Source organism: Convolutriloba macropyga, chromosome 5, assembly GCF_964194025.1.
Source record: "Convolutriloba macropyga chromosome 5, txConMacr16.3, whole genome shotgun sequence".
Lineage (NCBI taxonomy): Eukaryota > Metazoa > Xenacoelomorpha > Acoela > Convolutidae > Convolutriloba > Convolutriloba macropyga.
This window is the reverse complement of record NC_134472.1, coordinates 60,989,101-61,014,140: the sequence shown is the minus strand read 5'-3', so window position 1 is coordinate 61,014,140 and position 25,040 is coordinate 60,989,101. Positions and strand designations below refer to the sequence as shown.

General features: G+C 41.6%; 5 protein-coding genes across 5 annotated transcripts in view; 1 reads left to right on the top strand and 4 right to left on the bottom strand.

Moving 5' to 3' along the window:
- LOC142340451 (uncharacterized) overlaps positions 1-9,312 on the top strand; it is a 56,821-nt gene extending 47,509 nt beyond the window's left edge. Inside the window, exon 8 of the mRNA XM_075391025.1 lies at positions 8,688-9,312. The gene's annotated coding sequence lies outside the window, so the exon portion shown is untranslated. The remainder of the gene's footprint in view (positions 1-8,687) is intronic.
- The window catches only part of LOC142339521 (uncharacterized), a 462,116-nt gene that overhangs the window by 191,603 nt on the left and 245,473 nt on the right, over positions 1-25,040 (bottom strand). The window lies entirely within an intron of this gene.
- On the bottom strand, positions 14,089-14,607 carry LOC142340450 (glutathione peroxidase-like). Its single transcript, XM_075391024.1, has 2 exons — positions 14,494-14,607; positions 14,089-14,433 (listed from the first exon to the last, which is right to left on the bottom strand). The coding sequence occupies exons 1-2, from the start codon at positions 14,605-14,607 to the stop codon at positions 14,089-14,091; spliced, it is 459 nt and encodes a 152-aa protein (XP_075247139.1).
- LOC142339519 (structure-specific endonuclease subunit SLX1 homolog) lies at positions 20,303-22,913 on the bottom strand. The gene is made up of 2 exons (XM_075389612.1): positions 22,364-22,913; positions 20,303-20,960 (listed from the first exon to the last, which is right to left on the bottom strand). The coding sequence occupies exons 1-2, from the start codon at positions 22,809-22,811 to the stop codon at positions 20,512-20,514; spliced, it is 897 nt and encodes a 298-aa protein (XP_075245727.1). The 5' UTR covers positions 22,812-22,913; the 3' UTR covers positions 20,303-20,511.
- Positions 22,891-24,520, bottom strand: LOC142339518 (glutaryl-CoA dehydrogenase, mitochondrial-like). The gene has a single exon (XM_075389611.1). It carries the CDS (start codon positions 24,496-24,498, stop codon positions 23,215-23,217), a length of 1,284 nt encoding a protein of 427 aa, XP_075245726.1. The 5' UTR covers positions 24,499-24,520; the 3' UTR covers positions 22,891-23,214.

The following is a 25,040-nucleotide window of genomic DNA, read 5'->3' as shown; positions in this document are numbered from 1 at the left end:
TCTGGACAAATTACCCCCCTCACTCTTACATCATTTTACCCCCCTTGGCAGCCCAACTCTTACATCATTTTACCCCCTCTGGACAAATTACCCCCTCACTCTTCCACCATTTTACCCCTCTTGGCAGCCCACATCCTACATCATTTTACCCCCTCTTGACAAATTACCCCCTCACTCTTAAACCACATTACCCCCTTGGCAGCCCAACTCTTACATCATTTTACCACCTCTGGACAAATTACCCCCTCACTCTTACGCCATTTTAACCCCCTTGGCAGCCCACATCCTACATCATTTTACCCCCTCTCGACAAATTACCCCCTCACTCTTACACCACATTACCCCCCTTGGCAGCCCAACTCTTACATCATTTTACACCTTCTGGACAAATTACCCCCCTCAGTCGTACACCATTTTACCCCTCTTGTCAGCCCAACTCTTACCTCATATTACCCCCTCTAGACAAATTACCCCCTCACTCTTACGCCATTTTAACCCCCTTGGCAGCCCACATCCTACATCATTTTACCCCCTCTCGACAAATTACCCCCTCACTCTTACACCACATTACCCCCCTTGGCAGCCCAACTCTTACATCATTTTACACCTTCTGGACAAATTACCCCCCTCACTCTTACACCATTTTACCCCCCTTGGCAGACCACATTCTACATCATTTTACCCCCTCTGGACAAATTATCCCCTCACTCTTACACCCTATTACCCCCCTTGGCAGCCCAATTCTTACATCATTTTACCACCTCTGGACACGTTACCCCCTCACTCTTACGCCATTTACGCCATTTTACCCCCCCCCTTGGCAGCCCATTTCTTACATCATTTTACCCCCTCTGGACAAATTGCCCCCTCACTCTTACACCATTTTACCCCCATTGGAAGACCACATTCTACATCATTTTACCCCCTCTGGACAAATTACCCCCTCACTCTTACACCCTCTTACCCCCCTTGGCAGCCCAACTCTTACATCATTTTACCCCTTCTGGACAAATTACCCCCTCACTCTTACACCATTTCCCCCCCCCCCCCCGGCAGCCCAATTATTACATCATTTTTCCCCCTCTGGACAAATTACCCCCTCACTCTTACACCATTTTACCCCTCTTGGCAGCCCAACTCTTACCTCATTTTACCCCCTCTGGACAAATAACACCCTCACTCTTACACCATTTTATCCCCTTTGGCAGCCCAACTCTTACATCATTTTACCCCCTCTGGACGAATTACCCCCTCACTCTTACATCATATTACCCCCCTTGGCAGCCCAACTCTTACATCATTTTACGCCTTCTGGACAAATAACACCCTCACTCTTACACCATTTTATCCCCCTTGGCAGCCCAACTCTTACATCATTTTAACCCCTCTGGACAAATTACCCCCTCCCTTCTTACGCCATATTACCCCCCTTGGCGGCATAACTCTTACATCATTTTACCCTTTCTGGACAAATTACCCCCTCACTCTTACACCATTTTACCACCTTTGGCAGCCCAACTCTTACATCATTTTACCCCTTCTGGACAAATTACCCCCCTCACTCTTACATCATTTTACCCCCCTTGGCAGCCCAACTCTTACATCATTTTACCCCCTCTGGACAAATTACCCCCTCACTCTTCCACCATTTTACCCCTCTTGGCAGCCCACATCCTACATCATTTTACCCCCTATTGACAAATTACCCCCTCACTCTTAAACCACATTACCCCCTTGGCAGCCCAACTCTTACATCATTTTACCACCTCTGGACAAATTACCCCCTCACTCTTACGCCATTTTAACCCCCTTGGCAGCCCACATCCTACATCATTTTACCCCCTCTCGACAAATTACCCCCTCACTCTTACACCACATTACCCCCCTTGGCAGCCCAACTCTTACATCATTTTACACCTTCTGGAGAAATTACCCCCCTCAGTCGTACACCATTTTACCCCTCTTGTCAGCCCAACTCTTACCTCATATTACCCCCTCTAGACAAATTACCCCCTCACTCTTACGCCATTTTAAACCCCTTGGCAGCCCACATCCTACATCATTTTACCCCCTCTCGACAAATTACCCCCTCACTCTTACACCACATTACCCCCCTTGGCAGCCCAACTCTTACATCATTTTACACCTTCTGGACAAATTACCCCCCTCACTGTTACACCATTTTGCCCCCTTGGCAGCCCAACTCTTACATCATTTTACCCCCTCTGGACAAATTACCCCCTCACTCTTGCACCATTTTACCCCTGTTGGCAGACCAACTCTTACATCATTTTACCCCTTCTGGACAAATTACCCCCTCACTCTTACACAATTTTACCCCTCTTGGCAGCCCAACTCTTACATCATTTTACCCCCTCTGTACAAATTACCCCCTCATTCTTACACCATTTTACCCCCCTTGGCAACCCAACTTTTACATCATTTTACACCCTCTGGACAAATTACCCCTTCACTCTTACACCGTTTTACCCCTCTTGGCTGCCGAACTCTTACCTCATTTTACCCTCTCTGGACAAATTACCCCCTCACTCTTACACCATTTTACCCCCCTTGGCAGCCCAACTCTTACATCATTTTACTCCCTCTGGACAAATTACCCCCTCATTCTTACACCATTTTACCCCCCTTGGCAGCCCAGCACTTACCTCATTTTAGCCCCTCTGGAAATATTACCCGCTCACTCTTACACCGTTTTACCCCCCTTGGCAGCCCACATCTTACATCTTTTTACCCCCTCTGGACAAATTACCCCCTCACTCTTACACCATTTTACCCCCCTTGGCAACCCAACTTTTACATCATTTTACACCCTCTGGACAAATTACCCCTTCACTCTTACACCATTTTACCCCTCTTGGCATCCCAACTCTTACCTCATTTTACCCTCTCTGGACAAATTACCACCTCACTTACACCATTTTACCCCCCTTGGCAGCCCAACTCTTACATCATTTTACCCCCTCTTGACAAATTACCCCCTCATTCTTACACCATTTTACCCCCCTTGGCAGCCCAGCACTTACCTCATTTTAGCCCCTCTGGACAAATTACCCCCTCACTCTTACACAATTTTACCCCTCTTGGCAGCCCAACTCTTACATCATTTTACCCCCTCTTTACAAATTACCCCCTCATTCTTACACCATTTTACCCCCCTTGGCAACCCAACTTTTACATCATTTTACACCCTCTGTACAAATTACCCCTTCACTCTTAACCGTTTTACCCTTCTTGGCAGCCCAACTCTTACCTCATTTTACCCTCTCTGGACAAATTACCCCCTCACTCTTACACCATTTTACCCCCCTTGGCAGCCCAACTCTTACATCATTTTACTCCCTCTGGACAAATTACCCCCTCATTCTTACACCATTTTACCCCCCTTGGCAGCCCAGCACTTACATCATTTTACTCCCTCTGGACAAATTACCCCCTCATTCTTACACCATTTTACCCCCCTTGGCAGCCCAGCACTTACATCATTTTAGCCCCTCTGGACAAATTACCCCCTCACTCTTACACCATTTTACCCCCCTTGGCAGCCCACATCTTACATCTTTTTACCCCCTCTGGACAAATTACCCCCTCACTCTTACACCATTTTACCCCCCTTGGCAACCCAACTTTTACATCATTTTACACCCTCTGGACAAATTACCCCTTCACTCTTACACCATTTTACCCCTCTTGGCAGCCCAACTCTTACCTCATTTTACCCTCTCTGGACAAATTACCCCCTCACTCTTACACCATTTTACCCCCTTGGCAGCCCAACTCTTACATCATTTTACCCCCTCTGGACAAATTACCCCCTCATTCTTTCACCATTTTACCCCCTTGGCAGCCCAGCACTTACCTCATTTTAGCCCCTCTGGACAAATTACCCCCGCACTCTTACACCATTTTACCCCCCTTGGCAGCCCACATCTTACATCTTTTTACCCCCTCTGGACAAATTACCCCCTCACTCTTACACCATTTTACCCCCCTTGGCAAACCAACTTTTACATCATTTTACATCCTCTGGACAAATTACCCCTTCACTCTTACACCATTTTACCCCTCTTGGCAGCCCAACTCTTACCTCATTTTACCCTCTCTGGACAAAATACCCCCTCACTCTTACACCATTTTACCCTCCTTGGCAGCCCAACTCTTACATCATTTTACCCCCTCTGGACAAATTACCCCCTCATTCTTACACCATTTTACCCCCCTTGGCAGCCCAGCACTTACCTCATTTTAGCCCCTCTGGGCAAATTACCCCCTCACTCTTACACCATTTTACCCCCCTTGGCAGCCCACATCTTACATCCTTTTACCCCCTCTGGACAAATTACCCCCTCACTCTTACACCATTTTACCCCCTTGGCAGCCCACATCTGACATCATTTTACCCCCTCTGGACAGATTACCCCCTCACTCTTGCACCATGTTACCCCCCTTGGCAACCCAACTCTTACATCATTTCACCCCCTCTGGACAAATTACCCCCTCACTCTCACACCATTTAACCCCCCTTGGCAGTCCACATCTTACATCATTTTATCCCCTCTGGACAAATTGACCCCTCACTCTTACACCATTTTACCCCCCTTGGCAGCCCAACTCTTACATCATTTTACCCCCTCTGGACAGATTACCCCCTCACTCTTGCACCATGTTACCCCCCTTGGCAACCCAACTCTTACATCATTTCACCCCCTCTGGACAAATTACCCCCTCACTCTCACACCATTTAACCCCCCTTGGCAGTCCACATCTTACATCATTTTATCCCCTCTGGACAAATTGACCCCTCACTCTTACACCATTTTACCCCCCTTGGCAGCCCAACTCTTACATCATTTTACCCCCTCTGGACAGATTACCCCCTCACTCTTGCACCATGTTACCCCCCTTGGCAACCCAACTCTTACATCATTTCACCCCCTCTGGACAAATTACCCCCTCACTCTCACACCATTTAACCCCCCTTGGCAGTCCACATCTTACATCATTTTATCCCCTCTGGACAAATTGACCCCTCACTCTTACACCATTTTACCCCCCTTGGCAACCCAACTTTTACATCATTTTACACCCTCTGGACAAATTACCCCCTCACTCTTACACCATTTTACCCCCCTTGGCAGCCCAACTCTTACATCATTTTACCCCCTCTGGACAAATTTCCCCCTCACTCTTACACCATTTTACCCTTCTTGGCAGCCCAACTCTTACATCATTTTACCCCCTCTGGACAAATTACCCCCTCATTCTTACACCATTTTACCCCCCTTGGCAGCCCAGCACTTACCTCATTTTAGCCCCTCTGGAGAATTTACCCCCTCACTCTTACACCATTTTACCCCCCTTGGCAGCCCACATCTTACATCTTTTTACCCCCTCTGGACAAATTACCCCCTCACTCTTACACCATTTTATCCCCCTTGGCAACCCAACTTTTACATCATTTTACATCCTCTGGACAAATTACCCCTTCACTCTTACACCATTTTACCCCTCTTGGCAGCCCAACTCTTACCTCATTTTACCCTCTCTGGACAAAATACCCCCTCACTCTTACACCATTTTATCCTCCTTGGCAGCCCAACTCTTACATCATTTTACCCCCTCTGGACAAATTACCCCCTCATTCTTACACCATTTTACCCCCCTTGGCAGCCCAGCACTTACCTCATTTTACCCCCTCTGGACAAATTACCCCCTCACTCTTACACCATTTTACCCCTTGGCAGCCCACATCTTACATCATTTTACCCCCTCTGGACAGATTACCCCCTCACTCTTGCACCATGTTACCCCCCTTGGCAACCCAACTCTTACATCATTTTACCCCCTCTGGACAAATTACCCCCTCACTCTCACACCATTTAACCCCCCTTGGCAGTCCACATCTTACATCATTTTATCCCCTCTGGACAAATTACCCCCTCACTCTTACACCATTTTTCCCTTCTTGGCAGCCCAACTCTTACATCATTTTACCCCCTCTGGACAAATTACCCCCTCATTCTTACACCATTTTACCCCCCTTGGCAGCCCAGCACTTACCTCATTTTAGCCCCTCTGGGGAAATTACCCCCTCACTCTTACACCATTTTACCCCCCTTGGCAGCCCACATCTTAATCTTTTTACCCCCTCTGGACAAATTACCCCCTCACTCTTACACCATTTTACCCCCTTGGCAAGCCACATCTTACATCATTTTACCCCCTCTGGACAAATTACCCCCTCACTCTTGCACCATTTTACCCCCCTTGGCAGCCCAACTCTTACATCATTTTACCCCTCTGGACAAATTACCCCCTCACTCTCACACCACTTTACCCCCTTGTCAGCCCAACTCTTACATCCTTTTACTCCCCCTGGACAAATTACCCCCTCACTCTTACACCATTTTACCCCCTTGGCAGCCCAACTCTTGCATTATTTTACCCCTCTGGGCAAATTACCCCCTCACTCTTACACCATTTTACCCCCCTTGGCAGCCCAACTCTTACAATATTTTACCCTTCTGTGCAAATTACCCCCTCACTCTTACACCACTTTACCCCCCTTGGCAGCCCAACTCTTACATGGAAATTTCAGTCAGGGGGTAATTCCTTAAAAGTCCTCCCATTTCAACCCATTGCAGCCCACTCTTACATGGCAATTTCAGTCAGGGGGGTAATTCCTGAAAAGTCCTCCCATTGCAGCCCATTGCAGCCCACTCTTACATGGCAATTTTAGTCATGGGGGGTAATTCCTCAAAAGTTCTCCCATTGCATCCCAACTCTTACATCATTTTACCCCATCTGAACAAATTACCCCCATACTCTTACATCAATTTACCCCCCATAAACAAATTACCCCCCCCCCCCACTCTTACAACAAAATGGGAGGATTTTAGGGAGAACATTCGACCCGGGTGGTATAGAGTCTGGATTGTTTTGTAGTATGATCCTGATGGTCTGAACATCGACCTTTCCGAAGACTGCAAGGTCTGATCAGACTGTCCTGAGCAGACTTCCCTTTCAGAGTCTGGAATTTGCTCGGAACGAAGAGGTATGACGGAGGAAACGTCCAGTTCCCCGATAGAACAAATAGATAATTAGACCATGAGTGGACTGTTTTCTGAAAAGCACTTCCAAATTTACTAGATGAACATCAAAGACAAATTACCCCCTCATTCTTACACAATTCTACCCCCCTTGGCAGCCCAGCACTTACCTCATTTTAGCCCCTCTGGACAAATTACCCCCTCACTCTTACACCATTTTACCCCCCTTGGCAGCCCACATCTTACATCATTTTACCCTCTCTGGACAAATTACCCCCTCACTCTCACACCATTTTACCCCCCTTGGCAGCCTACATCTTACATCATTTTATCCCCTCTGCAAAAATTGCCCCTCACTCTTACACCATTTTACCCCCCTTGGCAGCCCAACTCTTACATCATTTTACCCTCTCTGGACAAATTACCCCCTCACTCTCACACCATTTTACCCCCCTTGGCAGCCTACATCTTACATCATTTTATCCCCTCTGCAAAAATTATCCCCTCACTCTTACACCATTTTACCCCCTTGGCAGCCCAACTCTTGCATTATTTTACCCCTCTGGGCAAATTACCCCCTCACTCTTACACCATTTTACCCCCCTTGGTAGCCCAACTCTTACATTATTTTACACCTCTGTGCAAATAACCCCCTCACTCTCACACCATTTTAGCCCCCTTGGCAGCCCAACTCTTACATGGAAATTTCAGTCAGGGGGGTAATTCCTAAAAAGTCCTCCCATTTCAACCCATTGCAGCCCACTCTTACATGGCAATTTCAGTCAGGGGGTAATTCCTGAAAAGTCCTTCCATTGCAGCCCACTCTTACATGGCAATTTCAGTCCGGGGGGGGGGGGGTAATTCCTGAAAAGTCCTCCCATTGCAGCCCAACTCTTAAATCATTTTACCCCCTCTGAACAAATTACCCCCATACTCTTACATCAATTTACCCCCCATAAACAAATTACCCCCCCCCCCCACTCTTACAACAAAATGGGAGGATTTTAGGGAGAACATTCGACCCGGGTGGTATAGAGTCTGGATTGTTTTGTAGTATGATCCTGATGGTCTGAACATCGACCTTTCCGGAGACTGCAAGGTCTGATCAGACTGTCCTGAGCAGACTTCCCTTTCAGAGTCTGGAATTTGCTCGGAACGAAGAGGTATGACGGAGGAAACGTCCAGTTCCCCGATAGAACGAATAGATAATTAGACCATGAGTGGACTGTTTTCTGAAAAGCACTTCCAAATTTACTAGATGAACATCAAAGACCACACTTTCGTAGAACAATATTTTATATAAATGATTACTGCTGCTTTGACAGTCGGATGTGTCAGTTGGGGTGCCCTCAGTGCGCGAGCCAAGTTGGTATCGCTGCGCCAATGTGTGACCCAAGTTAGTCTGCCACCTCCAATGCGCAAACCAAGTAGGTGTGGCGACACCCCCGTGCGTGACTCAAGTCAGTCTGATCAGAGCTGGCTTGGGGCGCACGTCTCATCCTGGGAAATAATACAGACCCATACATGTAGATATACCACTTTACTACTAACATGAGGCAAAGTGTTACTTCACTTTAACTTGCATTGAAATACCATGGAATACATATGGATTTCTTTCAGATGAAAACCCTCATCTTTCATCATCAATGGTGGAGCCAATTTCACAATTCGCAGCAACTTCAAAGCCCCATTACGAGCTGAAACACTTGAGCAGAGTCCGAACAACATTGGAATGACTTCAGCATGAAAAACAGAGTCATTTCAAAAAACTGGCTGAGCGAAAATCTCCAAGCTAACTGGAGATCCTGGGAGTACGATAGAGCTGAAACCCAAATCAAACGAAGCTGACATCGATATAACCTGAATGTATATAGAATGTAAAGCCGGTTCAATGTCGCCGGCTGCCAATGCTATCTTAATATATCATTTACAAAAAATGTGAGAATAAGCAATAGAATTTATTCGCCAAGCGCTGTGAGGCACTCTTGTCTGTTACAGAGTAGCACTTCGGGGTCAAGCACATTTGCGTGCATTTTTCTACCTATTTTTAAATTTACTTTGCCCTAAGAATTGTTTTTGTTAGATATCCTCAGTTTCAGTTCAGTGAGGTGTCTTCAGTTAGCTATTGCATATTTAACCCATATTTTATCGAGTGCACCAAATAATTATTGCCCGTGAGCTGTTTTAAAAGCGCAATCAAGTCCCTAGCGTGTATTTTTGCAAAAAATATGCAAGATAAACGGTAACTAGTGTTGACAAGCTGAAAAAATACTGCCAATTTTCTACATAACTTTGCCGTGAATGCGATTGAAATTTAGCTTAGCAGAAACTTAGCGTTGATCTTACTTAAATTCAACACTGCACTTAACCTAATTTTATTTAAGAAACCGGAGGTAAATTTTCTAAATCGTCAGCGCTTGTTACCGGTTATCTCCTACATACCTGCAGCGCTTTCACAAAATTATTTTTAAAAAAATTGCGGTCAACTTTTTAGCGCTTATAGTACTGTAGATCTTAAATAGCTTCAACTCTTAAACCACTCTCTCTGCGACTCGAATCAGGAAAACTATAATTAATACAAGAGAGGAACATATAATACGGAGAAGCGTTTCTAAATTCCCTACCAGAGCCATGAATTAGAAATCTCTGGTTTCATCTAATATAGGTGTGACATAATGTCATTACGGATATACAAATCACCTTAAGATCATTTTAGTTCCTTTTACAAAATCATAGCAGATAAATAGATGTTTATAGCCGAAGAAAATTTGCTGCAACCTTATCTAGCATTGATGGTGAGAAATTGCATTTTCATGACAAAAATCTTGCATAAACTTCCGTTGAATGCGTTGAAAAAATGGTCAAAAATGGCGTTCATATTCAAAAATGATCAAAAATGGCGTTGAAAAAAAGGTCAAAAATGGTGTTCATACTCTCGGGTAAAAGCTTATAATTAGGATTTGAAAAAGAACCGCAAAAAATCCTTCCAAGATTGGGAGCCGAATTAGTGTTTTTCTGAAGGAAGTTCTGGGCTCTTCCAGAGCTTTTATATTGATAGTTAAATAATCGCTTTGCAGGTGCTAGGAAAAAAAGATCGAAAAGACAACAGATCGAAATTAAACACTGGGACAATAGATCGAAAATAAAATTATTCAATTTGCCCATTGGCCAATCAGATTTAAGCGCTCACTAATTATACTGCACATAGCATGTTCGGTCGTCATACTTTGATAGGTTGTGATAGCTCAAATTAAACTCCCGTGGGCCACTAAGTCATAACCATGGCTCGCGAATATGCACTAATTTTATGGCAGCTCGCAATTAACGCTTAATTTTAGCCAATGAGAATAGGGATTGATGCTTGATCTATTGTCCCAATTTTTCTGTTTTCCTTCTTTTGCCCGGTCACCTTGCTTGCAGTCGTTGTCATTTTTTGAGCTCGAAATAGATTTCTGATGCATCACCTGAACCATCACTGCCAAATTTTCAAAGACGAGCTGAATTAGTCTTTTAATTAGTAGTTTCGACTCTTTTCAGTACAATTCAGTGTTTTTTTGTAAAATAAGTGTTGCAAGTGCGTTGATTGCCTGGCCTAATTGTTTTGATGAAAACAGTTTGTTCAGTTTCTGTTATTTTCAAAATTCAAATAAGTGCTTGAATTTTCATACGAAATCTGTAAACACCTTCATCTCAGATTTATAAAAGATGACATTGAGGGAGCTTAACTGAATGCCAGCATTTCTAAATGGTCCCATTTATGTATCAACCGGGACTGAACTGCAAGTCAACATCAGTACTGGGCACGTCAAATTAAAGTCTACAAGCATATATCAGTACTGTGCACGTCTAAAAACAAGTCTGACAAGTCTTTGCCAAGACTTGGATTACACTTGCAAGTTGATTCCCAAGTCAAAACCAACTTTTCAAAAAATTTCGAATTCAAAAAATTTTCGCAACGTGACACGATTTTGACATTACTTTTTGGGCACTTTCCAAGGGTGCTGTAAAATGATGCGGGGGGGCATATCAAATTGTATATCAGCACTCCGGGGGGTATATTGAGGGTATTTCAGCACTATTTCAGGTGTTCTGGGCCGTTTTCAGCCATTTTTTAGCCGTTTTCAGCCAGATTTTAGCCGAAAATTGACATTTCTTAATTTTTCAGATTTGGCGAATGTCGAACATCACTCGGGGAAAAGTCCTTAAAAAGCAAACAGCGTAAGGGTGCCCATGCTAAGCCGAGGGCCTCTCGTTCGACCACTCGTTGATGCACCGTAAAATCCTACAAATTTGAGAGGCCAAGACTTGCATTTAGACGTGCACATCTAGGCCAAGACTTGCATTTAGACTTGCACGTCTAGGCCAAGACTTGCATTTATACTGACAAGTGTAAAAAGTGACATGATCATAGCTCTGAATCAGTACTGATAAGACTAGGAATTTGACGTGTCCAGTACTGATATTGACTTGCCGTTCAGACCGGGAATTGCCGTGCATTCCATCCAGGGTTCTTTGTCATTATAGTCATCCAAGTATTTTCAACCCAGGTTATGGTAAGTTTGCTGTATTTTTTTGCGTGCCGGGCGGGGCCAAACGTTATATGCTCTGTAAGTTGAAGGCTGTAAAGAATAAGTCACTGGTAACAAAATCAGACTATTTAGAGTTGTTGACTATCTGTTACTGATTATTGCCATATCTCAACAGCTTTGTCGGGTTAACGCAATGAGAAAACAGTTACCGTCACTTTCCCGCTATTGACACCTTCTGAATCTGAGATGAGGAATATTATCGACTTCAACAGTCAAGTACCATTTTTTAAAAAAAATTGAGACACAACGATTGGGATAGGCATCAACACTATTTGCAATCTTATTTGTGCGGAGCGCTGAAATGTAAAACAGAAACAAATATCTTAATTTTAAAGTTAATTCAGATCTCTTTACTTTCTATTGTCCTTTCAGCGTGTTAATTTAAGTTTTATGATAGGCTGAAAAAATCTGGGCGATTATAAGCGATGACTGAGCTGAACTGTCAATAAAGTTCCGGAGGAGCCCACAATTTTTAAAGATCACTGAACCAGTGCTCATTGTTTTGTTAATTCAGCAATCAATGCTTAACGGAGATTTTAGGCTAAACATTTTCAAAGCAGCAAATCAGTTTCACCGCTAGCTTTAAAGTGAAGTCCTCAACCCATGGAGCACGGCTGCGGTCATCGCAGGACGGTTCTGGAAGAGCACTGAGCATGAAAAGTAAATCTGCTTCGTCTTGATTATTCATTTTTCATTATTAACAATAAAGACATTCGACGCAAAATAAAAAAAAAGATTTAATGAGATTTAAAAAAAAGATTTAAAAAAAGAGTTGAATCTGTTGAAAATAAAAGTTAACGAAAAATTTAGTGTAATCTCACCACGTAGTTAGCTAGAAAATATTAAAAGATTTGTGAATTAATCCCTGGATTTTGTTTTTATGGCTGGGAAGTTTTAAAATATTAAGTCGAGAGGCGTGTGCCGTAAAACTTTTTAAACTAGCGTTAAATTTTTGTAATTTTGCAGCTAAATTTCCATTTAGTGTACGCAACAAAGCTGATTTGAGGGGGTCGGTGGGTGGAGAATTGAGGTAGGGGTTGGAGAGGTGATATTCTGGCGGTGGTTTTGGAAAATGATGCAAGATTTTTGTAGTGAGAAGTCAACTTTTCGGGACTTTCCCATTATAGCCACCCCCCCCCCCCAACTTAGTGGCCAGATAACCTATACACCCCAATCATGGTAAACATACTATAATGGGGACTATGATTTCGTGGGGGCTCTAATGGGGAAAGACTCCACTTTTCATTTCTCAAGTTAAACAATGTTTCAAAAAAATCTCTTTGCGTTTTAAAAAATTCTGGTTCAAATTACCGGTAATTCAGGCAAAGCTAGATATGTGGTCGAATTACAGCGGGACGGAACGAGATCTCCGTCTCCTGAGGTGAATCCAGTGAGCGCAATTCTGTTTTCCGATGTTTTAACTGGTCGCTTATAATTATGATCAGACGTTCAATATAATAGTTGACTTTGGGGGTCTTTCCCATTATAGCCCCCCCCCCAGCTTAGTGGTCAGATAACCTATAGCCCCCCCCCCCAATCAGGGTAATTATACCATAATGGGGGGTTATAATTTTATGGGCGGGGGGGGGGCTATAATGGGAAAGACCCGACTTTGGAATAAAAGTGAAGGTAGGCAAAGTTAAATTAGAGATTACAAGACTACAAACAAATACATAACACCCGGCAGATTACTTGAACAGCTGCGAAGGCTCTTTATTTTTTCTACTGTTCTTTCGGTAAGATTTGATCACACTTGAATTGTCAACCCTCTATTCTGTGCGGACCTCCCCCGCACCCCAACTGCCGCCAGGCGCGCGTGCTTATTTTCTACATGGTAACCTGCGATATATAACTAAATGGTTATTTCCTATTATAGCCCCCCTCCCCCCTCCCCACACACACACACTCTCTCTCTCTCACACACACACACACACACTCACGCGCATACACCTAAAGGGCCATATAACGTATAGCCCCACCCCCCCCCCCCCCCCTCAAAAAAATTGTCAATATACCATAAATTGGGGGAGGAGGGTGGCTAAGATGCGAAAGGCCCGCATAAATCTCAATCCTCTTTAATGAAATTCCGTTTTAATTCGCTTAATCGGTGTTGTAGGTTCAAGCCCAATGCACTGAAACAACTTGAGCTTCGCAGCTATAAAAATAACGGCACGGTTGGACATGACCAACTTTATCATTTTTCATCCTAGTGCAGTTGCCAAGGATGCTCAAAATGCATTATCGCTCGGGTTACAATCACACATCCAGATAATCCCATCCACTTGTAACTTGTCAGTAATTGGGTGCCCGTATCACACAGAGTGGGTTTGGCCCAATCACGTCATTCGTTACAGGAGATGGTGATCAACATCCGTCTGCCAAAGTGACCTCTGAATAAATATAAAGTCAGAGTCGAGTAAATAAGAGAACAGCTAAGTCGTCCGTGAGCTCTCGTTCAGCAACCGTTCTATGTCTTTTATCATGTCAACTGGAGGTCGTTTGAGCCCGAACCTCATCCGGGGTACTCCCTTTTTGTCAATGAGGTATTTGGTGAAGTTCCAACGACACCGACCAAGTTTTTGGGCTAAGAACGTGAACAAAGCATCGCGACCACAACACGCGACCCTGACCTTGGCAAAAACATCGTATGTAACATCGAACGTCTCCACGAAATCACGAATTTTGTCGTTCTTTTTGGGCTCTTGGAGAAAACTTGCAGAAGGGAAAGCGAGGATTCGGAGACCTCTTTCTTGATACCTCTCGTAGATCTCCTGCAACTGGACGAAGTTCTCTGTCGCCTTTCCTCACTTGGACGCCGTGTTCACAATGATACATACAAAGCCAGAGTACTCGCTCAACTTCACCTCTGCCCCGTCCAAATCCAACACTGTGAATTGATAGATAGTCTCCTCCACCTTCGGATTCTTAATGCCACCTACATCTTTCGTCATAATGCACCTCAGTTCGCTACCTCGTGAAAAGCTACACGTGTATTTAAGCTAAATCAACCAAATAAATCTGTCTTAGTACAGAGCACCGAAACACCGCTGCAGTCGTCAATGCTTAATGTAAAAAGTCACGTGTAAAATTCGATTGCATGTTCATTGCTCTTGCTGGTTATTTAGAGCGATCTCGTTAGAGAACCCAGTTTGAAACACGTTAGAGTAAATTTTGAAAAGCCAAATCTCGATAGGGGTTTCTCCCATTATAGCCCCCCATGAATTATAGCCCCCCATTATGGTATAATTACCATGATTGGGGGGTGGGCTATAGGTTATCTGACTACTAAGCTGGGGGGGGGGGGGGGCTATAATGGGAAAGACCCCTCGATAGTGCCAAATGCTAGAATGACAGATTTTGCTAATAAGTGCATAGTGCGTGTGTTCAAGTATATATTAGAACAAAATCTTAGTCACCTGAGGGACTTGGTGCCGACACGAGAGCGGTTGCACCCGAGTGCTGGGCACGAAGCCCGAGGAGGACTCAGTTTTGTTCCAACGTATTTAGAGAACCAACGGGTACGAAAATAATATTTCTCTGCGTAATCGCAGCGGAGCATCATTAGGCTTTTAGTGTGCATTGAAAGTAGCCTGTTCTCAGCTGTCATTTTTTTATTGTTCCCCAGATTAGGTAAGAGCTCATCCTCACACAGACAGCTTCACGGAGGCAGGGGATCGAACTATCAATCATTGGCGTACACTTTACCTCTCAGCTATCACGCCATTAAAGCGTTGAATTTCATTTGAAATTGAAGTTAAGAGTACAATTTTAGATTAGTGAAAGGGAATTTGGGTCTTTCCCATTATAGCCCCCATTATGGTATAATTACCATGATTGGGTGCTATAGGTTATCTGACTACTAAGCTGGGGGGGGGGGGGGTACAATGGGAAAGACCCGGAAATTGTTCAAATTTCTAATTTTTGCATCTCTTTCACCAATTTCAATTATCTTTATCTCCAATTCTTTGTCATTGTTGAATTTTTTGACACAAAGCCCTTTTGGTGCAACTTTAAGATCAGAGACCTCAATATCGCCAAAAAATAAATGCTTCCACAACTAATACGTTGTGTATTGTTCGCTTTTTCAATAATATAATTCGACTTGCTTGAACATTGACCGTTTAGCTTGAAAAATTGAAAAACTTAGACTTGAAGAAAAGAGTGTTTTTTTTGTGAACTTAGTGTCCTACAAGACACTAAGTTAAGGACAAAAAAATTAGACTAAGTGCAATCTTTCAGTTTGGGCTCTGTGCCTCGAAGTTTTAGTGACCAATGAAATTTTACCCTGGGTTCTCTAATTATAGGTTACGTGACTCTGCTATAATCGCATCAAATGTATGGCTTGTATCTGGAGCTGCTACGTGGTTCTCGATGAATGCCCGATTTTCTCAGTGACTTCAGCAGTCACGTAACCTGTACGCACTAGAAGTAGAACGGAGTTGTATGATGAAAACATGTGGATTAGCAAGAGCATTATTATTATACCTAATTTTTTGGCCCTAACTTGATTTGGTTTCATTGTATTTTAAATAATTGATAGATTGAATAATTTAAATTGATAGAACTTTGTAGGTCTCAGAAATTACAGAATAGACTACAAACCAATTGGTACGCAGCTTGGGAACTGTAGTGATATTTGCATAGTCTACTTATTCAACACTAAGAGAACACCTTTAGTGGTAGCAAATTTTCATCAAAGTTACAAAAACTGGAATATAAAATTTGTTGTATTTTTGTAAAGGAAATAAGTTTAAAAAATACGCCTTTCCCCTTCGGGGTTTTCACCCGGAACATAGTTGTACATTAATTAATGTAATGACTAACTGTAATTGGGTGTTGCATAAGGTACGGGAGGGAAGAAACGGTAAAGATCACATTTATGTTTTATCAAAAAATTCCACCCGTTTTGCTCTTGATATTGAGCAACAATTGAACGAAGTACGGAAAAAATTTCAAAGTTTTTTTGCTCAAGAAATCATGCACACGTTTTCTGCACTTATTTGCACACTTATTTTTTTTTTCTCTTTCTTCAAAATGTTTTACTGTGCGGTAAAAATAGCGCAAAATTACGCACAAACTTCTTGGAAAGCTTGATTAGCAGTTCATTTCGTTTTGTTCAATTTTGCAAAACCACTGATGAAAAATTGAACCAACTGACCTCACAAACAAACAAATTTCATGATTATATCTAGAGAAGAATCCTTTACGCTACTAAGAAAATTGAGGTAACATTATTTTTGCGTAATTTTTTAAGGTAGCGTAATTAACTATGTCTCAAGGGTAACTTTTTCTATTAAAATTAAAATATAGTTCTGCGAATCTGGCGGTATCTCCAGTGCACTTTCTGGTGCAAGCTGCATCAGCTCTAGTTGCCCAGATTTAAATTCTAACATATACTTTGATAACTGAGGGTAAGAAATAATCACGGACGTTACCCTTGAGTCATTTGGCAATAGCGCACGTCCAGCGGAGCCGTGCTATATCAAACCTGCTAAGTTTCCACGCCCTGGCTGAATCTGCCAGAGTTTTCAGTCTTAGCTTAGCAGCCTTAACTACATAAAGGGCTCGCCAAAAGTGTTTCCTCCAATTCAAAGTGATGCAGTACCTTTTATCCGTTTCTCCTCCACGTAAATTCAGACATCTATGAATCCGAACTTTTCGATCCGTTCCCATTGCTTGAGTTTGCCAGAATCCTTGTCGATGAGATGTGCGATTATGTTAACCGATACGTGCGTGAACAGTTCTCACTGTGGTTACTGTTTTATGGGTAAAACTGTCGGTAGCATTGAACCCAGAGATATTACTTCCAATAAGCCGATATAATGGCATTAGGAAGCGCTGAACATTTTAACCATCTAATTACACGCTTGTTTCTTGATTTGGCGCTAAGTTCATGACGATTACCAAAACGATTTAGTAAATCCTACTTTATTTTATCATTGAGGCAAAATTGGAAAAAAGCAGTGAAAAGTAAGCACTGGAAAATAGATTGAAAAACGATTTGTTCATGCAAATCTGATCATATGTGAAAATAATCGAAAAACTGATGTTTGAATCAGTCTACAACGATATTGATATTGCCGGCTGTAGGGTAAAACTTAATTAGGCAAAAGGAATTTTTGCAACCATTAGGCGAAAATTTTCAGCTATGATTTTGTGGAAAGTATGCGGATACCAATTAAAACATTTGAAGATGGTAATTCAGAATCCAATTCACGTCAGTCAAGCAAACAATTTTCTCGAACTTTTTCATGCCCCATAGCTCAACTACTTAGAAGCAATAAGATTTATGATGTCCCGAAACTAGCCGACGTGAATATTAGCCGAAAAAGTCAAGATTCGGCATAGTGGCAGAAATAATTGCTTGAGATAATTGCTGTAGCGCAATTAACTTGCAAAACCGCCACTTTGTCACTTTTTCGGTTTCTAGCCCAATGAAAACAGAAAAATGAGCTTAAGCTTCATGATATCCAAGAGCAGGAGCGGAAAAAAATTGATTGTACAAAGTTTTTGTTTAAGAAAAACAAAACTACCCCAATTCTCTTTACTTCAAGTGCGTAGTTACCACCTGCTCGTCGAAACTTTCTATGAAAGGTGCCCTAACTGCAATACAGAGCCCACCAACTCCACAAACACGACTCTCAAGATGGAACAATTCAAGCATAAAAATTCAGGCGAAAAGTTTTGGAGGCAGTTTTGCGGAGCCCCGCAACACTCCTTCGCCAGACTTACAGCAAAACCTTCAAGACACGGATGAGTTTTTTTACCACCAAAACACAATAAAATTAGACGCGGGTTGAGTAACAATAGATCCGGATGCAAGCCTCCAGCACAAAACAATTTGCCAGATATTTCGATACCAGTTAACGAAAAACAATCAAACTTTTTGCTTCCAGGAATTTTAATATATGCAACAAAACATGGACTGGAATTTTTTGTCAGGAGAAAAAAGTACTTTCCGATGGAACATTCAAAAAGGAAACGGAGCCTTTTGCTCAAATGTGTGCGATTTTCGGAAAAACTGGTAACGATGAGTGAAAAATTCCGCTTTTGAAATGTTGGTTTCATTACACGCATTGCGTTTCTCGAGAAATTCAGGAACTTGGCCTTTTGTAAGCTTACGCAAAGAAAATTTTTGCGTGGCCATTTTTACCTCAAAACGAAATGCTAACTGCGTCCAATATTAAAAAGCAATTGTGGAATTGTTTCAAAAACATCCTCAGATAACAACGGTTTTCGATTACGTAGTCAATTTTCGTCTGACTGGAAATATCTCGATAGAAATCTTTTGTGCGTTTGATTGCCCTCCAGCATTCAGAACTAGAAATTGTTGCGAAAAATTGATTTCACAGTGAAATGCACAAATGAGGGACAAAACCCAATTTTTTTGTTGTCAAGACTTTCCGCCCAGGAGTACAAATCTCGGATCAATATGCGTCGATTATCTGTTTGTGAAAAACCCGTGCAAAAGAAACAAAAATATGAAGAACGAAACAAAAACTTGTGAAACCTTTTTATTTTGGGGGCAATTTGTCTGTTCATCAATATTGGGATAATATTGCTGACATTTGTCGAAAATCGTGAAATTTCGGGGATCAAATGGTTGATATTCTATGTAATTGACAATTTTTCGGCTAATTTTCCGTTTTGGCCTTTTTCCTTGCACCAAAATTTATATTAAAACGGAAATTATATACTTTCACAATTATACGAAACGCAGCTTCTAAAGAAAAGCTTAATAAGCTTAGTACATAATTAGCATTCGCTCTTCCGTTTCTTTTGAATTTGCTCTATTGACATTGGCCGCATTCACTACTTTATCGCATTAATTTGTAGACAGAATAGTAAATTTCACAGTTGAAAATGAGTGAGGCAAGGTAGAAGTCAACCAAGAAAATTGACATGTGTAAAACAAAGAACGTGAACGAAAGGGAAAACGAATTGATAAAGATGAGCGTCGGTTGAGTAGATGACGTCGGTTATTAAACATAGCCGACAAACTCGGACAAAATACTTTTAAACAAGTGGCCTGTCCAGACCTACCAGCATAACTCCCTATACCTCATTGAATTTAAGCATTCTTACCAAGTTCGGCGAAAATTTCTTATAGACTAGAAAATCGGTAGGTAAGTAAAATCAAGAACACTGCACAAATATTTGAAGACCTCGGGCTTTATTTATCGCGTTTCGAAAAGACAGATCGGCGAGATAAAAAAAACGATCAAGCGCGAAGCTGCCCTAAAACTACAGAACCCAAATAATTGTTGAACATTGTTAGAGAGAAAGCAAAATAATGAAATTCCTTACTCGATACTTGTCATGATCAGATTGTCACGTATCAGAAGAGGTGGGAGCCCAAAGCACACAGGGCGACAATTAACACGTTTAGTACACGCGAAAAATAGTAACTGAGCAAACAGCTTACTATCCTAGATAATTTTTTGCTGGGCCGTGTCACAACGGTTAACCTTGCACCAAATATGAATCGCAGAACGTATCATGCAGAAGTTTTGCGCGCAAGCAAGTCTCATTGAACACTATATCAAAATCTGAAGGTTCAGAGCTAAAACAAAGTAGCTTTAAAAGCACCACCACGAGTCAATTCGTCATAGTTAATGGCGAGGAAAAATTGCGCAAAAGAAAATGTGGAAATCAAAATTAAATTCAGAATTATTGCACCAAAGCAATCAAAATTACACAAGAAACAAATTATTCAAGAGCCAAATAATCAATTGACTAGAGAAAATGATCAAATCTGATAAGTTAAGCAACTAGTTTAAACTTTTATTTTCCATTTGTGCAGAGAAAAGATTAAATCAAGACCACGTATTTAAATTACGTATTAAAAAACTTATTCAAGAGTCATCCAGCATTTTCAACAATTCACCCAGACTATCATTTAACGAATGATTAGCAACTTGTTTAGTTTTATTTTCTGCAAGGGCTTTCTGACAAAATCGATAAGAGTTTTTCAGCTTGAATCTGACAATATCTGCCCACATAAATTGACTTTCGCATTTTGGACATGTAGTTTGGATTGGAATCAAACGGGTGTGGTTCTCTGAATTCGGGTCAAGAGACCACTTCGCCCAACAAGTCAAGTGTGATTGCATGGTGCAGGGTGTTTTACCAATCAGGTTCTCTTCATTCGGACACAAGGCAAAATTCTCCACTTCACCAGCCAGGTCTTGATCACAGAAGCAACACACCAGCAGACTGAATGCTTCCAAATAATTAATTCCATTCTTTTTCTTAATTTGAGCTGTTCCGCACTTCTTGAATGATTTAGCACTTTCAAAAGGACCTAAACAACATCACCAATTTTCTATTGTAAAACATATTGGCGAAAATTAGCGCTGAGTTATAAAATGTATCTATGACAATACGAAAATTTCTGCCATTAAGGCATTCCTCAAAACAACACATTAGACGACTCAAATTTGAAAAGTAGAACAAACACAGCCGCCTCTTCCACCGAAAATGCGGCCTCGACCAACAACTAATCCTGAAATAGCCGTATGCCAATCAAAAAGTTAACTTCAAAAACTCAAAGAATTGAAACTAGAATTGAATGCCAGGTGTGAAAAAAATCCTACAAAAAGTATTGAACAGGCGGGAGCATTCCAGACAAGACTCGATTTAGGAATCTGACCACTCTAACTGAAATCACCATCTTACAAACCATGTCAGCATATTAAAACTTCATAGACTAAAAAAATTCCCAAAAACTTAATAAACTCCAAAATAAAAATTATTAATATATTTCTGAAAATATTTTTGAATTTTGTCTGGGCTATTCATCTCGTAGAGCTGTGTGGAGAATGAGAAGATAAACAGCAACCGTCAATTCTCGACAAAATTTAAACTGTGCAGAAAAAGATTTGAACCAAAAAAATGAGAAAATCGTGGTCTTAAGGCCTCAAATAGGTTAAGAAACAACGTTGCCAGTTCTATTTGCTTTGTTATTGTTCAAATGAAAGCCCAGGTGACCGATCAACAGGACGACGTTTCAAATGGACTCTGAATTTTGTTAACTTGATGACAAATGCATGCATTCTCAAATTTAATCCTCGCTGAAATTTTGACCATTTGCCCATTATGTAGTCAAAAGCATCCATAATGATATAAACAGCAGAAAATTTATCCACAAGCATAAATTATCAGCGCATAGAGATTTTGCATGTATTAATTATTTGTGTTGTCCAATTGATACAAAATTTCGGTGTCCATTTGAAACGCCCACGAAAGTCCACTTGCATTGAGTGAATGGAGATCTGTTATGGAGGTGTAAAAAAACCGGGGTATTTTAAACCGGGGCAACTAGGTTGTAATTGGCATGTTTATACTAAAGGTAGTGGACAGGTTCTCAACAAAGGAGGAAGAGAATTGTCATTATATGGAATTGTTTTGTGTTAAGAGTCATACTTTTTGTTCATACATTTGGAATTTGTTCTGAAATTCAATACTGGGACATCACTCATTGGCAATTCGAAAAACCGCAGAGTTTTAAACCATAGCACATAATTTTGACTAAAAAACACATTGAAAACTTTATACCGCACTTTATACCAATTGTTCAAAATGAAAACTATATTTCATTTTGAACAATGTAACGTTACAAAAATGTCGAACTCTTAGGATGGTCAAATACTGATAGACTGACCTTCGCAGCTATAAAAAATACATAAGAGTTTTAACAAAGCATACCTTCTTCAGTGATTATGTGAGGTGGGATTTTTTCCTGCCCATTGAGATCTTTCCTCAAAGATGGAGTAACCCACCTCACTCTAAGGGGTAGAACAGTCCATGGTGGGCTTGACAACAGTGCGCCCAGTATCTTCAACTGATAATCGACAGAAAATAAAGCCTTTTTACTTCTCTGTTCTCCCAGCTTGTCCTTAACTTTCTTTGACAAGTAGGGGTGCTGCCACGCCCATTCAAATTGTAGGGCAGATATGTTGCTCATAAAACCATGCACAATCAGTACCATTGACCACGTACCGCGGTTCTCTGTCCTCTTAGCGCCGCCCTTCTCTCGTCCACAATTATGTTGTTCGACCCTTCTTAGAGGGTTGACAGTGTAGCCTATGTACGTTCCGCGTCCGTTAGTCAACAAATAGCACCCATGGAAATTGTCGTCAATTTTATCCACCATAATGCTTCAATATCTGAAAAAACCAAGACAGTTATCGCCAACACTTAATTATTTTAAGCGCAGTACAGGTAAATGACAGCAAACAATAAATAATCAGTTTGCCATATGAGGTAGCACAGCAAGCAAAATATAAACATTCACTAATCTAAAACTGAAGTAGTGCACTGAACGAGGGATTTGCAAACATATAACTGAAAAAATGTAAAACATTTAAATGCGCAAAATAGTAAAAAAAAATTCGCACGTTTGACTGTTAAATTAAACCAAAAATGTGATACCATTTTCAAAAATGGAGATTTTTTCAGAAAACCACGAGCAACAATTAAATGTTTTCTTTGAAAATTTGGCTTGTTAACAAATCTCTCCTTTTATACACTACTAACGACATACTTTGGAACTGCATTTAATTGCCACTGGCATGAAATGCTCCAATACCAGTTATTGCTCTGCCTAAAATGAGTGCATGAACATCATGAGTCCCTTCGTAAGTATTGACCGATTCCAAGTTGATTGCGTGTCTCATAACGTGATACTCGTCCGATATTCCATTTCCTCCTAAAATATCTCGACATTGTCTCGCAATATCAAGTGCTTTACCACAGCTGTTTCTCTTCACTAACGAAATCATTTCTGGAGAATAATTTCCAGCATCGTACATTCTTCCTACTTGTACACAAGCAGTTAAACCAATGTTTATTTCCGTCAACATGTCAGCAAACTTTTTCTGTATTAGCTGAGTCGCAGCTAAAGGAGCTCCAAATTGCTTTCTGTCAAGAGTATATTGTCTGGCGGCATGGAAGCAAAATTCAGCAGCTCCAAACGCTCCCCACGATATGCCATACCTCGCACTGTTCAAACACCCAAAGGGCCCTTTATAGCCGCTCACATTTGGAAACATATTACTAGCAGGAACCTCGACATCTTCTAAGACAATCATTCCAGTTTCAGAAGCCATTAGTGACATTTTACCCTCAATCTTTGGTGTCGAAAACCCTTTCATGCCCCTGTCAACAAGAAAGCCTTTCAGGACTCCGTCAGCTTTGGCCCAAACAACTGCGATATCTGCGATTGGCGAATTGGTAATCCACGTCTTTGACCCATTCAGTACATAGCTATCAGTACTCGATTCATATCTGGCAACTGTTTCCATTCCCCCAGGGTCCGAGCCATGATTTGGTTCAGTCAGACCAAAACAGCCTACAATATCCCCTGAACCCAAGCGAGTTAAATATTTGTCCTTCTGTTCATCAGAGCCATATTTCCAAATAGGGAACATAACAAGCGAAGATTGCACACTCATTGCTGACCTGTAAGCACTGTCAACTCGCTCACATTCTCGAGCTAAGAGACCATACGCTACAGACGACGCACCAGCACATCCATAACCCTGAACCATTGCACCTAAGACACCCAAGGATCCCATTTCGTACATGATTTCGCGATCAAAAATTCCTCTTCTGTTGGCAGATAAAATGCGTGGCATTAGCTTATCTTCACAGTAGCTTTTGAACTCATTTCTCAGCATTTTCTCCTCATCCGAAAGCAAAGTATCAATATTGAGGGCATCCTCGTAGTTGAATTTACTCAAGGATCTTTTAAATATTGATAAAGCGCAAACAGGTCGCTCAACCTTCCGTGATACTCTGGATAATGGTGCACGCAATTTGTTCATCAATCTAAAAAACATTCTAGAAAACTTGACTCGATTAAACAATTTTGACTAAACAAGCGTCTACAAATTACGCAGTTACAAAATTTAGCAATTTTTTGCCCATGGGGAAACTTTTTGAACCAAGTATTTTGACCACCTCTTTACTCTCAATCAGTACAATTCTCTCATGATTCCGCGGGATACACAGAATCCCTCCATTTTCTAATTCACAGCAATAAAGGTTAAGCCTAAGTCTAGTCATAAACTTATTTGAAAAGATATAAAATTAATATCTAACGAATCGCCGCTAAGATCAGCTAAAAGCGAACCGTACGCCGACTTCATATTCCTTATTCGGACCAAAAGGTATTGAAGAAATGCCCCTCCCCAACACTGGATGAATATTGGCTGGTCCTGTGCCCTACACGCACTACACAAAGTCTTCATAAAGCGTTTCGTATTGTATAAATCTATCAATAAAATGATAAAATATACATCAGCTGAGAAGAAAGTAAAACAACAGACGAGCAGCATTTGAGAACAACCAAATAATGACGAAAGTAGATGAGTAAAAAAAC

Bases quoted from the DNA above. Each gene is read 5' to 3' on its own strand.
- LOC142339518 (XM_075389611.1), bottom strand. From the start codon at position 24,498: ATGTTTTTTAGATTGATGAACAAATTGCGTGCACCATTATCCAGAGTA.
- LOC142339519 (XM_075389612.1), bottom strand. From the start codon at position 22,811: ATGGTGGATAAAATTGACGACAATTTCCATGGGTGCTATTTGTTGACT. The intron at 20,961-22,363 runs GTATGCTTTGTT...GATGTTGTTTAG, and splicing joins TCACATAATCACTGAAGAAG to GTCCTTTTGAAAGTGCTAAA.
- LOC142340450 (XM_075391024.1), bottom strand. From the start codon at position 14,607: ATGACGAAAGATGTAGGTGGCATTAAGAATCCGAAGGTGGAGGAGACT. The intron at 14,434-14,493 runs GTATGTATCATT...AACTTCGTCCAG, and splicing joins TGAGCGAGTACTCTGGCTTT to TTGCAGGAGATCTACGAGAG.